General features: G+C 32.4%; 1 protein-coding gene across 18 annotated transcripts in view; it reads left to right on the forward strand.

Moving 5' to 3' along the window:
- Window positions 1-17,554, forward strand: part of LOC127739383 (peripheral plasma membrane protein CASK-like) — a 229,056-nt gene that overhangs the window by 36,659 nt on the left and 174,843 nt on the right. For 14 of the 18 annotated variants that reach the window (XM_052251086.1, XM_052251085.1, XM_052251094.1 and 11 more), the window contains exons 3-4: window positions 768-880; window positions 2,996-3,101. In XM_052251086.1, coding sequence (XP_052107046.1) covers window positions 768-880; window positions 2,996-3,101 — 219 coding nt within the window. The other 4 variants (XM_052251097.1, XM_052251098.1, XM_052251099.1 and 1 more) reach the window with 4 other exon arrangements.

Below are 17,554 nucleotides of genomic sequence, written 5' to 3' on the forward strand. Positions count from 1 at the left end.
TTATATATTCCTATTATGCTAAAAATGTTCCATTTATTAAAAACAAAATTCTGAGCTGTAATTACAAAAAGAAGGGATTGTCAAACTAACTGAGAAAAATATACTCCATAACAAGTACTCAACAGAACATCAGAATCAAGTAAAGAAAAATTTTCTAAAGGAAACATAAGTACCCTTCTTGTCATAAATTTTGAAACCCCTGATGTCATAATAAGAATAGAAAAATCATGTTTTCAGTTTTTGGAACCACTTTTCTGCTGTATACACATTATGAGCAATGTACAATCTCTGACTTTTTGTTTTGGATTTATTTTAGTGGACATTTTGGGTGTAGCTATAGAAATGATGTATATATCCTATTAATGTTGCCCTGCATTGAAGATGTTGGAGCTATATGTTTTCACTTTGTCGCCCCTGTTTAATTCCACAATTTGCCATGAGTCCCATTTCTCCTTCTAATTGCTGTGTGATTCGACAATGTTGAGATGGGCATAAAATCTTAGAAAAAGTTTTTGACGTCCCATTGCCTAATCAAGTCTCAAAAAGGTTGTCAGGGTTTTTCTGCATTCATGACACAATTGCTGGAAAAGCACAATACAAATTTGTCCGTTTGTATTGAAGTGGGGAAGTATGAATTTCTCCAATGAATCTAATCACCATGAGATTACATGAATATATCAGCCCAAATTAAGAATGTATTAAGTTCACAATTAACGATAACTGCTCTCCATTCAATATTTTAGATGAATCTTCTTTTTTATTTCTAGAGGTCCATACAGTGTAGTAAAGAGATGTCTGCACAAAGAAACTGGACAGCAGTTTGCTGTAAAGATTGTAGATGTGGCCAAGTTCACGTCCAGTCCTGGGCTCAGCACAGAAGGTTTGATATTTTTATGCCCCCTGTCACCAAGTGGCTTGTGCATATTGTGCTACCCATGGCTGTTCTTCCATTCTCCCATCTTTCCATCATTTTTCAAAACAACTGTTGAATTTTTTGGGGGTTGCAAATATTGATCTGATTTTTGATACATTAATGGGGACTTACAGATCCATATTTTTATTTGTTCCAGTAAACACCCCTTAGTCTTAGAAAATTTTACAAAAATTGTATGTCTTTTCACTTTTTTGTAATGTATATATATAGAGATCAGGTAAAGTTTGTATTTTGTTCTGGTTGATCGACTCTTTTCATTCAGACTGCAGACATGGGAATTCCTGTTATATGGACAACATCACTTATGCATGAATTATGGAAGTTCTGCATTGTTGATTCAGCCAGGTTGCTCATTTTAAATTCAATTTTATATTTATTGAATGCATAAAAAAAAATAAAGGTGAAGTCAAGTGTTTGATTTTACTCTGAAAATATTTTGTTTCTTTTTGAAGTTAAGCCCTGCAATTACAAGTGAATTAGGTAAACATGTTTATTGTAGATATCACACCATTTGTTTAGGAATGGTCAGTTTTGTTTATTAACCTCTTAGGTTGGCAGAAGGTTCTTATTGTTACAGACATAGGTATATTTACAATATAGTTGTCTGTTCTGTTATAATAGTTAGCCTATGTAAATATTACAAGATCAAGATGACATTCCTGTAAGCCAAATAAAAATATGTTTGTTTTAAGGGTTGCCTAACCTCCCTTAATTTTGCATACCTGCCAACTTTTCAGCACAAGAGGACCTAATGCTCCTCTCATATTGTCATAAGTGTTTTTAATCTACTACACTATTGTTTGAACAAGTATATATGTGCCTTATAATTACCCTTTTAACTCATTTGAAAGCCTGTTTTGATGTGTTCAGTTTAAAAAATAAAGAATTTCATAATTCAGGTCAACACCTCTCATGGGGGATATCTCCCTTAAATCGGGATAGTTGGCAGGTCTGAACATTTTTGAACTTCCCTCTTTATTTTTTTATAGGATTTCTTTAATAACTAATCAATGGTTTTGCTACAAGGTTATTCTATCAAAATGCACAAATTCATGATTAAAGCCATGTTGAATCATAGTAACACAAAGAAATACTAAACACATACATATGTTTGTCCTATCATTATGAAGGCACAAGGTATCTAGAAAAGTTTTACATACCAATGATCCTAATTTTCTATTAATTTTCATCCTTTTCAGTTGGTATTGTAACCCCAATTTGATCGATTGACATCTACCATCAATTCCACGGTTGACGGTCAGTCATTAGCAACAAAGTTGTGCAATCCCAGTCGAGGTTTACGGGATATTTGAAATGTTTAATATTGAACATTTTAAGAGTATTGCATTAGAATAGAAATAACTGTACTGTATCATTGTTGCCACCGCCAATTTCGGATTTTACTGGCTCTGCTATGAATCTGCAGTAAAACTGCATTTGCGATGGTCAAATCACCTATTGACGGTGGTAACTCTTCAAATACAGTACTATTATTCCTTAAATGAAAATAACACTTTATCAATTTTATGCATCGAAAAGCTTTTCTGAATTTACCGTCATCAGGAACCCTCAAAGCCAAATATTTGAAAGCCTATGATGAATTAGAACTGAAACACATGAAGAGCTATTACCAAATTGGACCTAAAAGTAATAGCCAAATCCATCTAAAGTTAACTTTGCCTGAGGGAGTTGGAACCTTAATTTCTTAAGAAATTTTTAATCTATTTAACGGACAATTTAAGAAAGGTATTGGGTACTAATAGTCCACCAGCAGCCATATCAACTCAGTTCTGTTAAAAAATGAAAATTACACTTTATAAATTTTATCATCCGAAGTGCTTTTCACAGTTACAGCCTAAATTTTATCATCTGAAGCTCTTTTCACAGTAACAGCCAATCATTTACTGAGAACCACTGTAATCACAGGTTCATTAAATTTTGGTAACAAATAGATGGAGAAATGTTAAAGTTGATTACAATTGAAAAATTAATTGCACAGTGAATATAACCATGGATATAGCTTGATATAAATGATAATAATATATTATGGTTCTATTTTAGACTTGAAGAGAGAGGCTAGTATATGCCATCTACTAAAGCACCAGCACATTGTAGAATTATTAGAGACCTACAGTTCAGAGGGCATGCTTTATATGGTGTTTGAGTAGTAAGTACATATTGTAGAATTATTAGAGACCTACAGTTCAGAGGGCATGCTTTATATGGTGTTTGAGTAGTAAGTACATATTGTAGAATTATTAGAGACCTACAGTTCAGAGGGCATGCTTTATATGGTGTTTGAGTAGTAAGTACATATTGTAGAATTATTAGAGACCTACAGTTCAGAGGGCATGCTTTATATGGTGTTTGAGTAGTAAGTACATAGTGAAATATTTAGAGTCTAACAGTTCTGAGGTCATAGCATACTTTTTATGGTGTTTGAGTAGTAAGTACATATTGTAAAATTATTTGAGACTTTGATTTCAGAGGACATGCTTTATATGGTGTGTGGGTGTTACATGTACTAGCAGGTACAGACAGAAAAACATTTGATGACTTAAGTCTGTGATATTGCCATATGAAATAATGATAATAAGGATGAAATATGATGTTGTTTCTGTATGAATCTTAGTTATGATTGGTAGTTTTTAATTTTTACTATTTGATTGAAGAATCATATTAATGTAACTAAGGCATACATTCAAAGTCTAAACAATCACTTTGATGTTAGTCTTTCTTAGTAATTCTGGTGTAGGTGATCATCTTGGTAACCTTTGATGTTAGTCTTTCTTAGTAATTCTGGTGTAGGTGATCGTCTTGGTAACCTTTGATGTTAGTCTTTTTAGTAGTTCTGGTGTTGGTGATCGTCTTGGTAACCTTTGATGTTAGTCTTTCTTAGTAATTCTGGTGTAGGTGATCGTCTTGGTAACCTTTGATGTTAGTCTTTCTTAGTAGTTCTGGTGTAGGTGATCGTCTTGGTAACCTTTGATGTTAGTCTTTCTTAGTAGTTCTGGTGTTGGTGATCATCTTGGTAACCTTTGATGTTAGTCTTTCTTAGTAATTCTGGTGTAGGTGATCGTCTTGGTAACCTTTGATGTTAGTCTTTCTTAGTAATTCTGGTGTAGGTGATCGTCTTGGTAACCTTTGATGTTAGTCTTTCTTAGTAATTCTGGTGTAGGTGATCATCTTGGTAACCTTTGATGTTAGTCTTTCTTAGTAGTTCTGGTGTTGGTGATCGTCTTGGTAACCTTTGATGTTAGTCTTTCTTAGTAATTCTGGTGTAGGTGATCGTCTTGGTAACCTTTGATGTTAGTCTTTTTAGTAGTTCTGGTGTTGGTGATCGTCTTGGTAACCTTTGATGTTAGTCTTTCTTAGTAGTTCTGGTGTTGGTGATCTTCTGGTAACCTTTGATGTTAGTCTTTCTTAGTAATTCTGGTGTAGGTGATCATCTTGGTAACCTTTGATGTTAGTCTTTCTTAGTAATTCTGGTGTAGGTGATCATCTTGGTAACCTTTGATGTTAGTCTTTTTAGTAGTTCTGGTGTAAGTGATCGTCTTGGTAACCTTTGATGTTAGTCTTTCTTAGTAGTTCTGGTGTTGGTGATCGTCTTCGTAACCTTTGATGTTAGTCTTTTTAGTAGTTCTGGTGTAAGTGATCGTCTTGGTAACCTTTGATGTTAGTCTTTCTTAGTAGTTCTGGTGTTGGTGATCGTCTTCGTAACCTTTGATGTTAGTCTTTTTAGTAGTTCTGGTGTAAGTGATCGTCTTGGTAACCTTTGATGTTAGTCTTTTTAGTAATTCTGGTGTAAGTGATCGTCTTGGTAACCTTTGATGTTAGTCTTTCTTAGTAGTTCTGGTGTTGGTGATCGTCTTGGTAACCTTTGATGTTAGTCTTTCTTAGTAATTCTGGTGTAAGTGATCGTCTTGGTAACCTTTGATGTTAGTCTTTCTTAGTAATTCTGGTGTAGGTGATCGTCTTGGTAACCTTTGATGTTAGTCTTTCTTAGTAATTCTGGTGTAGGTGATCATCTTGGTAACCTTTGATGTTAGTCTTTCTTAGTAGTTCTGGTGTTGGTGATCGTCTTGGTAACCTTTGATGTTAGTCTTTCTTAGTAGTTCTGGTGTTGGTGATCGTCTTCGTAACCTTTGATGTTAGTCTTTTTAGTAATTCTGGTGTAAGTGATCGTCTTGGTAACCTTTGATGTTAGTCTTTCTTAGTAGTTCTGGTGTTGGTGATCGTCTTGGTAACCTTTGATGTTAGTCTTTCTTAGTAATTCTGGTGTAAGTGATCGTCTTGGTAACCTTTGATGTTAGTCTTTCTTAGTAATTCTGGTGTAGGTGATCGTCTTGGTAACCTTTGATGTTAGTCTTTCTTAGTAATTCTGGTGTAGGTGATCATCTTGGTAACCTTTGATGTTAGTCTTTCTTAGTAGTTCTGGTGTTGGTGATCGTCTTGGTAACCTTTGATGTTAGTCTTTCTTAGTAATTCTGGTGTAGGTGATCGTCTTGGTAACCTTTGATGTTAGTCTTTATTAGTAGTTCTGGTGTTGGTTATTGTCTTGGTAACCTTTGATGTTAGTCTTTCTTAGTAATTCTGGTGTAGGTGATCATCTTGGTAACCTTTGATGTTAGTCTTTCTTAGTAATTCTGGTGTAGGTGATCGTCTTGGTAACCTTTGATGTTAGTCTTTATTAGTAGTTCTGGTGTTGGTTATTGTCTTGGTAACTTTCTTGTTCTGTAAATCTAGTATAATACACAAACGACAAGATTTTGTTATCAACTGTAAGGTCTGACATTTTGTATGTAAAGTTGGTTTCTCTATCACAGGAATCATTTACATACACCTGTTGTCCAATATAAAACACAAATGGTATAGAACAAAGTTATTTTTGGCTTAAATTTTTAAATTCATGGGCTATGTAGTTGCTTCTTTTGTAATTCACAAGTATTTTTTCCTAATAATATATGTGAAGCATTTTAGAAAAACATGACATGAAGACTTGAAATCTGCTGTCCATGTATGTATGTGTGAAACCAAACCAGATAAGTTTGTTTCTGGTTTTCAGTTAAATTGAAAAGAATACATTTGAAACCAAGTTTGAAATATATCATGAAGGTCAAGGACATTTTATGTCAATTTGTACCATTTTTTCTTGGACTACGTTACAACTGTTTAACAGATTAACCTGTTTATTAATGTTGTAATCTACTATGACATCGAAATGATAGTAGTAATTACCAATAAAGATTTAACAGTACAACAGACCACATCAACCACCAAAATCTGACTCCCAAGACAAAATAGAAGTACAAAGACAAAAAGCAACTAACTTTAAATAGTCCAAATCTCTTTAAGGTCACAAATTTACACAATATGTTAGCTCCTAGTACACAATTTATTAATATTTTGATAACTTCTAAAACTCTTAAAAGAAATTATGATAGTGAGGATGTTGGTTCAACTTTAAGATCAATGTAACAGATTTAGATATACTCTAGACCCCATGTCTTCAGACATGCTTATATAGTACAAATCAGATCTGGATGCACAGACTATTATGAGCTTACATGTTCTTATGCTATTGATGTAGATATAAATGTGTCAGTAATTGGCAGTTATGGACTATTAGTACTAGATTATAAAGACATGCTGTAACAGGTATCTTAGTCTGATAGTTATCTGATCTAATAGATATAAGAAGATGTGGTATGAGTGCCAATGAGACAACTCTCCATCCAAGTCACAATTTGTAAAAGTATACCATTAAAGGTCAAAGTACGGCTTTCAACATGTAATGTCTGCAAATGATTGAAATTTATCATCTGAATAGTCCTTTCAGTTTCCAAAAAGTTTAGTTAATAAAAGTGTAAAGAAAAATGTCAAGTAAGAAAAATGAATTATCTCCCTTTGTGCTTTAAAACAATTTCCAGGTTTAAGTTGTCCAAGAAATATACAGAACTATGATTTAAAACTTGAAAGCAGCTGATAATATTAAGTCAAATTTGTCTGGTTTCTATTTAATATGATTGCTAAGTGTGTCACATACAGAAAAACCAGTCAACAGGTCCAAATTGAATTCTCAGGTGTATGGATGTCAAATGTTAGACACTGCATGGACTTAAATGGATAACACTGATTTAGGATTAGACAAATCTCCACTGCTTGAAAGATACATCTTTCTTTCATTTAGTGATATGAGTAAAGAATCTTTACCTCAAAACAAGCAGTTCTAGAAAATTTGGTTTGAAAATGTGGTAGTTCACAGTAGAAAATTAATTTATTTTGTACTTGATGTGAAGAACTGTTGATGTCAAGAGAAATTTATAAGAAAGAATTGATGAAAGTAAGGACCATTATATAACACTGTTTAATTTCATTGTACTTTCTAATCAGATATTTGTTGCTCTTGTAGACATCAGATTTGTGTCAGGGATCTCTTAGAATATATTGACTTTTGATTAAATAAAACATTCTGTTTTGCTAAATGGCTGTTTGAATTTTAAATTCTGAGCATATTACATTTGTGAATTTTGATTCTGAACTCAATTGCTAAGTGAATATCAAACATTTTCAAGCGCTTTTTTCTATTTTCTGTGTTATAAGTATCCTGAATTTGCTAAAATTCCAAGAGATTTTCCTATTGACTATTTTCCTCTTCCCCCACCTATTCATCTGTATTGTACATATACAATGTAAATGGACTTAGTTCTTTTCGCAGTCATTGTTAAGGTACAGACTGTGAAAGATTTTATAAACTTGAATAACTTTGTCAAACTCATTGAATTTTACAAAACTTGGTCAGAGCGTCTTAGCAAAATGATGTTTTTTTTATTCACTAATCAGTATTTTACTGATAAATGGACTCTGTATTTGGCAGTCACCATTACACTTTTATATTGACAGCAGCAATTAGAGGCAAAACACATGCTTCTGCAGAACACAAGTAATTGTCTTTCTGTGTGTTTTGTGTCAGAAACAAATAGTTTCCTGAGAGTAACTAGAGGATCCCTTGCTTGATTGAAAGTAAACGTATACAAATGGAAAATATAAGGAAGGGGGAGAGGAACTTTGATATTGTGGGCAATAAGTAAAAGAACACTGTTACTCAAACAGAAATGTTTTTGGAAAATGGTTTACAGATGGCTACTTAAGCTTTCCTTGCTTGATTGGAATGAAACTTCTACAGATGAAAGATATAGGAAAGGGGCAAGTCTATTTATGTATGGGTCAATAGGTCAAAGTTCAAGGTCACTGTTACTTATAATAGAAAAAAAATGGTAAAATGGTTACTCTATGAGAACTTGAGTTTCTTGCTTGATTGGAATGAAACTACTGCAAATCAAAGTTATAAGAAAGGCCTATTGATTTGGCGTCAATGGACCAAAGGTCAAGGTCACTGTTATTAAAAGCCTTTTTTTTTTTTTTTTATATTCCCGATATCCCACTATGAATTTTAACTTAAGTGAAAAATTAACAATTATAGTACATGTTTATTTTTCCCTTCAAAAATACTATTATTTTGAACCCTTGAGATACTCAATTAATGCGCAGTTTGGGTAATATCAGTTGGCAGTACATGTACAAGCTTTATACTCACTTTTAGAAGTTAACAAACACACAAACTAGATCATTTCATAATGTTTGCTTTAATGTTTTGGGAACAATTTCACAATTTTAATTGAAAGTTATTTGTTTATTATGTAAAACATACATCAATGTCTATATTCCATAAATATGATTATATGGTTATTTTTCTTCTCTAATTGTGATTACAAATACAACAAAAGGACTATAGTATGTTCACTGAATATATAAACAAAAGGATGTTACTAACTACATCAAAGAATCCTTTAGTTTAAACAGCATATGGTGATTTAAATATAACTGAAAATTGATCTGTCCTTACTGGAATTTATTGATCAATTGGTTTAAAATTCACTGAAAAAGTGGTTCAGTTTTTATGAAAAAGATTAGCTTTGATTCAATGAGTGGAACTTTAGTTATTTCATGCATCGTAAGAATCTCTTAATGAATCTTTAAATAATTTATACAATGGAGAAGACAAATTATGAATGAAAATTATCAATTTAAATTTGTCTGAAATTAAAAACATGAAATGTACATTACAAATCTAATTTGTCTGTTAGGTTTTAGTACTAATTTTACTTTTTTGTATTTTTATATGCCCGTTTACGGGACGTATTATGGTATACCGTTGTCCGTCTGTCCGTCTGTCCGTCCGTCCGTCTGTCCGTCCGTCGTCAACATGTCGGACATTAACTCGTAAACGCTTTAACCAATTTGCATAAAACTTTGGTGAATTGTTTATATCTATTGACGTGAGCTCCCTTTCGTTTTTTATAAATTTTGAATTTTACGTTTCTGAGTTATGGGGTTTTATTCATTAAAAAAGGGGGATTTTCCAGTTTTCGGACAATAACTCAAGAATGCTTTCACCAACTTGCAAGAATTTGTGGTGAATTGTTTATATCTATTGACATGAGCTCCCTTTTGATTTTTATAAATTTTAGATTTAACGTTTCCGAGTTACAGGGTTTTATTCATAAAAAAGGGGGATTTTCCAGTTTTCTGACAAAAACTCAAAAATGCTTTCAGCAGTTCTTATGAAACTATGGTGAATTGTTTATATCTATTTAAGTAAGCTCCCTTTAGAATTTTATAAATTTTACATTTTACATTTCTGAGTTATGGGGTTTTATTCATTAAAAAAGGGGGGATTTTCCAGTTTTCGGACAATAACTCAAAAATGCTGTCAGCAATTCTCATGAAACTTTGGTGAATTGTTTATATCTATTGATGTAAGCTCCTTATTGATTTTCATAAATTTCTAATATGACATTGAGAATTGATTGAACTTTATTTGTTTATAGTCTGACAACAGATTTACTAAGTATTGCGCAACAGCACAGTGTATTGCACAGCAGCAAGAAATCTTTAATTGAATATAATTCAATTCATATAAACAATTTCAAGTTCTTTGACTACATTTATTCAGAAACCTGTAATATGTCAAATATTTAATTACAATCCAAATTCAGACCTGTATCAAGCTTGAATATTGTGTCCATTTTTGCCCCAACTGTTCAGGGTTGGACCTCTGCGGGCGTATCCAGCTGCGCTCAGCGAAGCAGTTTATTTGGAAGTATGTAATACAAGTTTGATTAAAAATAGTTTACATAATCCAACTTATATCAGATTTAAGAGTTGCTATAGTTTATATGCCTGAATTTGCATCAATTGTTATACGCCCGTTTACGGGACGTATTATGGTATACTGTTGTCCGTCCCTCCGTCATCAACATGTCGGACAATAACTCAAAAATGCTTTAACCAATTTGCATGAAACTGTGATGAATTGTTTATATCTTGACGTGAGCTCCCTTTTGTTTTTTATAAATTTTAGATTTTATATTTCCGAGTTATGGGGTTTTATTCATTAAAAAAGGGGGATTTTTCAGTTTTCGGACAATAACTCAAAAACACTTTCACCAATTTGCAAGAAACTTTGGTGAATTGTTTATATATATTAACATTAACTCTCTTTTAATTTTTATAAATTTTGGATTTTACATTTTCGAGTTATGTGATTTTATTCATAAAAAAGGGGTGATTTTCCAGTTTTCGGACAATATCTTTAAAGTGCTTTGAGCAGTTTTCATGAAACTTTGGTGACTGGTTTATGTCTATAAAGATAACCTCCCTTTAGTTTTTCATAAATTTCTGATATGACATTGAGAAGTTATTGAACTTTAGTCTTTGAAAAAGCGACGGGCGTATCATGCACTCATGGCGCAGCTGTTTTTATGCCTCCGACATTAAGTTTTACCCTTGTCCGTCTGTACGTACGTACATCCGTCCGTACGTCCATACGTTCCAAAGTTGGTTTCTGTTCTCTAACTTTTAGTTTGCCTCAACCAAATGTTATGAAACCTATACACAATGCTTATTACCACAAAACACAGATCAAATTTGAAATTGGGTGCCGTCACGATAACAGTTCTTGAGTTATGCCCCTTTATAAACATAAAAATTGCTGAGTTTTTCATTTCCGTTCTCTAACTTTAGTTTGCCTCAACCAAATGTTATGCAACTTATACACAATGCTTATTACCACAAAACACAGATCAAACTTGAAATTGGGTGCCGTCATGATAACTGTTCTTGAGTTATGCCCCTTTATAAACATAAAAATTGCTGAGTTTTTCGTTTCAGTTCTCTAACTTTCGTTTGCCTAAACCAAATGTTATGAAACTTATACACAATGCTTATTACTACATAATACAGATCAAGTTTGAAATTGGGTGGCGTCACTTCTACCGTTCTTTAGTTATGCCCCTTTATAAACATAAAAATTGCTGAATATTTTGTTTCCGTTCTCTAACTTTAGTTTGCCTCAACCAAATGTTATGAAACTTATACACAATGCTCATTACCACATAATACAGATCAAGTTCAAAATTGGGTGGCGTCACTTTTACCATTCTTGAGTTATGCCCCTTTATAAACATAAAAATTGCTGAATTTTTCGTTTCCGTTCTATTACTTTAGTTTGCCTCAACCAAATGTTATGTAACTTTTACACAATGCTTTTTACCACTTAATACAGATCAAGTTTGAAATTGGTTGGTGTCACTTTTACCGTTCTAGAGTTATGCCCCTTTATAAACATAAAAATTGCTGAATTTTTCGTTTCCGTTCTCTAACTTTAGTTTGCCTCAACCAAATGTTATGAAACTTATACACAATGCTTATTACCACAAAACTCAGATCAAGTACAAATTTGGGTAGCGTCACTTTTACCGTTCTTCAGTTATGTCCCTTTATATTTTTATATGATATGCAAGCGGGGGCATCATCTGTGTCCCATGGACACATTCCACATTTATTTATATTTCATTTCTTTTCACATGTTCTTTGACCTTATATATTATATACAGACTGCTGGTTTTACTCAGGGTCTTAATTTATCAACAGGCCCATAGCCTTAGTATCTCTCTTAGGGGGCGTATATTTGGTCAAGACATCTTGACTTCAATAGTCAAACTTTAATCAGAATCTACTCTAATAGAACTTTTTGTTTTCAGAGGGGGGTTCCTATGAATCCCTTAACCTCTGCCTACGGTCATAATCAATATGATTTCCAGTCATCAAGATATTAAGTGGAATAGCCATTGATATTGGTTTCTCTAGATTGTTATTGGTGTATTCACCTGATTGTCACGCCTAATGATCCAATGGTTCATATGTGGTCACTGACTGTAACTGGCCCTTGACCTCAATGGTTCTATCAACTTAGATAAAAAAGATCTGCTGTTATGTTCTATTATCACCAAGTTGTGGCTGTAAGCAGCATCTCTTGATTTGTTCTAGAGTCTGAATTTTAAAAGTTAAGATGAAATAGAGATGTTCAATAATAAACAGTGATATAATGAATGAACAATATTTGTTTTGTTCAGAGAATGCAACAAGGTTTTTGTAAATAGTAAAAGACTGGAGATTTTATTGACTTTAGAGATGATATCCCTTGAAATTGTCAATAAGAGAGTAAAAAAGCATGTAGTGAAAACTATCTATGAATAGTGTTACTGTACAACTGCTTATTATGTTTCATGAATTATTTTTGGGATCAAATGTTTTCTGAATGATGATTTGAGTATCACTCTCTTGATAAGAATGAAACTTATACATATTAAAGATATAGGGCAGTAGAGGAAGGGTATGAGTTTGGGGTACATGGTCAAAGGTCAAGGTCACCATTATTAAAAATAGAAAACAATTGAAAGAATTGTTTCATGATGGGGAACTTTACTTGATTTGAATGAAAGATATAGGGAAGTCTTATTGATTTGGGTTCAACAAGTCAATTGTAAATGTCACTGTTAGTATAAATGGAAAAAATTATGGAAAAAGGTTTCTGGATGTTAACTTGAGTTTCCCTTGCTTGATTGGATGAAACTTATACAAATCTAAGATAAAGGGAAGGGGAAGAAGCCATTTGATTTTGGGGCTAATAGTTCAAAGGTCAAGTTCACTTTAATCAAAAATGGAAAATGGTTTCCAGACTGGATTTTGATTTTTCTTGCTTAATTGGAATATGAAACTTATACAGATGGAAGATGTTGTAAAGGGGAAGAAGTCAATTTCTCTTTGCGATCAATAGGTCCACGGTCAAGGTCACTGAAACTAAAAAAAGAAGGAAAAAAAGGAAAAATGGTATTAGAATTGTTACTTGAGTTTCCCTTGCTTGAATGAAATAGGTCAAAGATCTTATTTGTCCCTGTATGGCTATGGGTAAAAAAAAAATGTTTCCTTAAATAAATGTTGAGTTTGGGGAGTGCCAGCTTTTTACTTGTTTTTAGTTCTATGTTTTACCTAGTATTTACAGATAGCATGGAAATATATGGATTCTTGTCAAATGCTTTTTCACAATGGATTTCTGTGAGACAAAAAAAAAAGAGATTTTAAATTCAGTGGAATTCTACACATTTTGAGTAACGTTCATTGTTTAATAATAGCCATCTTTTCCAATAAAATCCTATTATAAAATGATGAAAGTACGTAAAGCTACAGATGGGTAACTTGAACCAAATATCATCTATAGATTTTTCTTACAAAATTTATATCCCAAAATAATGAGTAGTGAACAAGTAATTTAAATATTTCTATATTTTGTTTTTTTTTGTTTTTTTTTTAAACATGTGATTAATGCAGTGATATTTGAAATAACACTATCTTTTAAAATATCTTATTTGGAGTAATAATTATTTCATGAATATCTGCTCTACCATAGAATCAATTTCACATGGAATAAAAATTCCAATATTGGATGCATACTATCAGTTAAGGAAAGTGAATTGCATTAACAATGTAGAGAATTGGTACGACAGAGGCATGAATATTAAAGTTAAGTCTGAGTAAGTGTTAATTCCTCACAATAAGGAGATAATTTTGCACATCTCTTTAGACCACTGATTAGCAGAGATAATTTTGCACATCTCTTTAGACCACTGATTAGCAGAGATAATTTTGCACATCTCTTTAGACCACTGTTATTAACATTCTATCCAGCTTTTCTATTGTTTTAGTAAATCCCATGAGTGCTATCTGTTGTAATGTATCTCGTACAATTTATCAAATTTACACTTTCCACATCATACCAAACAAATTGTGTTTTGTTCTTGACAGAAATGATATCCTAGTAGACTATCAGTTTTTGTCCAATTTCAGTGCTATTATTTGCCAATCATCAACAATTACATAGATATAAATTGTCGGTTGATTCTGATCACATTTATAACTATATTAAGTCTTGTACGATTGCTATACAGTTAATGTTAGTGTCGGCAGTTGATGCATTGTAAAGTTTCCATTGTTTAAGTCAGAATTTACGATATGTATGATAGAGAAAAACGTGTTAAGTTTCAAGGCCTAATTGAAGAAGCATTGTGTGAGGAATAGACTGCCAGTGAGAAATTATTATTGAGGCATAATTAAAGATGGCAAGGTAAGACTGTCAAATTTTTATTCTTGCAACATATGAAGATTTACTTTTAAATGCATACAGTGAAAATTGTAAGGCATCAATTTAGTTACTCCTGATATTGTTAATAGTTTTTAATCTATCTGGAAAAAGATATTTCAAATTTTTCCAAAAGTTACAGCTAAACCGAAGAGATTTTCATGCAGAGAAAAAAAATCTGCTGAGCTAGAAATTGAATCCTTGAAAATATTTAATGAAGAAAATATATGATCTTCTTCCCTAATCCGATTTACAATGTCTTGCCCTGTAATAACTCACAAAATGAACCAATGGTTATCACTAAAAGGAGTTTACCTGTGTCTAAAAAAACTTGAAACTTATACAGACCAATAGCTATTTTGAGAAATAGGAAAGTGTAAACTGTTCTTTCTCTGGATAAATCAATGTTTTCGTAACATTAAAAGCTAACAATATGAACGCAATGATTTGGTTAGAGGTGGAACATGTTTGTGAGCACTCATATCCCCCCTTACCCTGATAGTCCGTTTGATCAACTATCTCAAGGCCTGTATGTTACCAATATTGAGGAGAAAAGAGAATCCATATTTTAAGATTATTGAAGGGTGATCACTATATATTAAATAAGAAGGTGATTTGGGAACATAGCATTTTAAAAGACACAAGCATGGAGTTTTGTTTATCAGAAACAATATAGAGGGAAAAAAGTTTTAGTGCATGATGGATTTTATTTTTTCATCATTGATAAGAACATTAAAATTAGGTGATATTTCACGAAGTTGCACAATATCATTTTGTCTAATTAACATCTACAAAAATGGTATGTCATTTTTATCATGTAATTTTAGTCTTGGGGCATTTTTCACAAAATTTTGATAAAATGATTAAAACCATATTCATCTTGACATCTTCCTAAAAATAAGGTGATAACAACAACATCATCAATACTTTATTTAAAGAGGGTTACTTAGTTAGTTATATAACTTATCTTGCCTGAGGCCCTCGTCAAAGAGAAGCATCAACAAAAAGCTGTTGAAAAAAAAAACTAAAAATGCAAACGTGTACATGGCATATATTAGTATGAAAGTCAACGAATAATGATAATGTTCAATACAACTGCATAAAATGTTATAAAAAAATAAACATGATGTTATAATTAAGTGGTATGAGTGCCAATGAGACAACAATCCACCGGAGGCCAAAGGACAAGGATGTTAGCAACTATAGGTAGACTTTGCTTTCCTGTAAATTGAATGCAAGCAAATGTAATAAAAAGCTTTGCTTTCACAATTTGTTTTTATTCAATGACCTATGTATCAGTTATTGGTGTATATCAGTTAGTATCACTCCAATGCAACCTAGAACATGTATTAAACATACATGCTCATTGTTGAAGGTCGTACAGCGACCTATAGTTGTTAATTTCTGTGTCATTTGGTCTCTTGTGGAGAGTTGTCTCATTGGCAATCATACCACATCTTCTTTTTTATATTTAAGGTGTCAGCTGTTTATATAAAAATAAGGAGATGTGTATTATTGCCAATGAGACAATTATCCACCAGAGTTCAAACAAAGTGGATGTAAGCAATAATAGGCAATCTTTAATCCTTTAACAATGAGTAAAACCCATACCATATAGTCAGCTTTAAAAGGCCCCAAAATGAAAAATGCAAAACAATTTAAACGAAAAAACTAACGGCCTAATTTGCAACAAAACAATTTACCAAAAAAAAAAAATATGACAGACATGAAGCAACGACAACCACTAGGCTCCTGACTTGTGACAAGTACAGACAGAATGTGGTGGGGTATAACTTGTCAGTTCATCATGGAAGACCTATATGACTAGAAGAATAGATTTGTTTTTCATTTGATATATGGATTATTTGCTAGTATTTATTACTGTAATGGTATATATAGTGACTCCCATAGAAGATTGACCCTGTTGTCAATTTTCAGCCATGAACTTTGTATCAAATGGGTCAATATGTGTTATTTATTTCAGGTAGGCATTAATGGTTACTTTTTCTTCCATTTCTCTGTCCATATTATAAACTTGGATTCTTTATATTGTATTTTTAGGCAAATTAGGGATATTTACCCGAATACAAGGGGGGTCAAAATACAATTGGAATTATTTTCTGTCATGGTTAGTTTTCCATAACTCATTTGCTGATGAAAAGGTTCTATCAAAACCTTGGATCTAACACTGGGTCAAGAGTAAAGGCCTATAATTTCCCAATTTTTATACGACGGTTTACGGGACGGATTATGGTATACCGTTGTCCGTCTGTCCGTCCGTCCGTCTGTCTGTCTGTCCGTCCGTCGTCAACATGTCGGACATTAACTCAAAAACGCTTTAACCAATTTGCATAAAACTTTGGTGAATTGTTTATATCTATTGACGTGAGCTCCCTTTTGTTTTTTATAAATTTTAGATTTTATGTTTCCAAGTTATGGGGTTTTATTTATGAAAAAAAGGGGGATTTTCCAGTTTTCGGACAATAACTCAAGAATGCTTTCACCAACTTGCAAGAAATTGTGGTGAATTGTTTATAACTATTGACATGAGCTCCCTTTCGATTTTTATATATTTTAGATATTACGTTTTCGAGTTACAGGGTTTTATTCATAAAAAAAGGGGGATTTTCCAGTTTTCAGACAAAAAATCAAAATTGCTTTCAGCAGTTCTTATGAAACTTTGGTGAATTGTTTATATCTATTGAGGTAAGCTCCTTTTAGAATTTTATAAATTTTACATTTTACATTTCTGAGTTATTGGGTTTTATTCATTAAAAAAGGGGGGATTTTCCAGTTTTGGACAATAACTCAAAAATGCTGTCAGCAATTCTCATGAAACTTTGGTGAATTGTTTATATCCTTTGATGTAAGCTGCCTTTACATTTTCATAAATTTCTAATATGACATTGAGAATTAATTGAACTTTAATTGTTTATAGTCTGACAACAGATTTACTAAGTATTGCGCAACAGTGTATTGCACAACAGCAAGAAATCTTTAATTGAATATAATTTCAATTCAATTCATATAACCAATTTCAAGTTCTTTGACTACATTTATTCAGAAACCTATAATATGTC

Source organism: Mytilus californianus, unplaced genomic scaffold, assembly GCF_021869535.1.
Source record: "Mytilus californianus isolate M0D057914Y unplaced genomic scaffold, xbMytCali1.0.p SCAF_4, whole genome shotgun sequence".
NCBI lineage: Eukaryota > Metazoa > Mollusca > Bivalvia > Mytilida > Mytilidae > Mytilus > Mytilus californianus.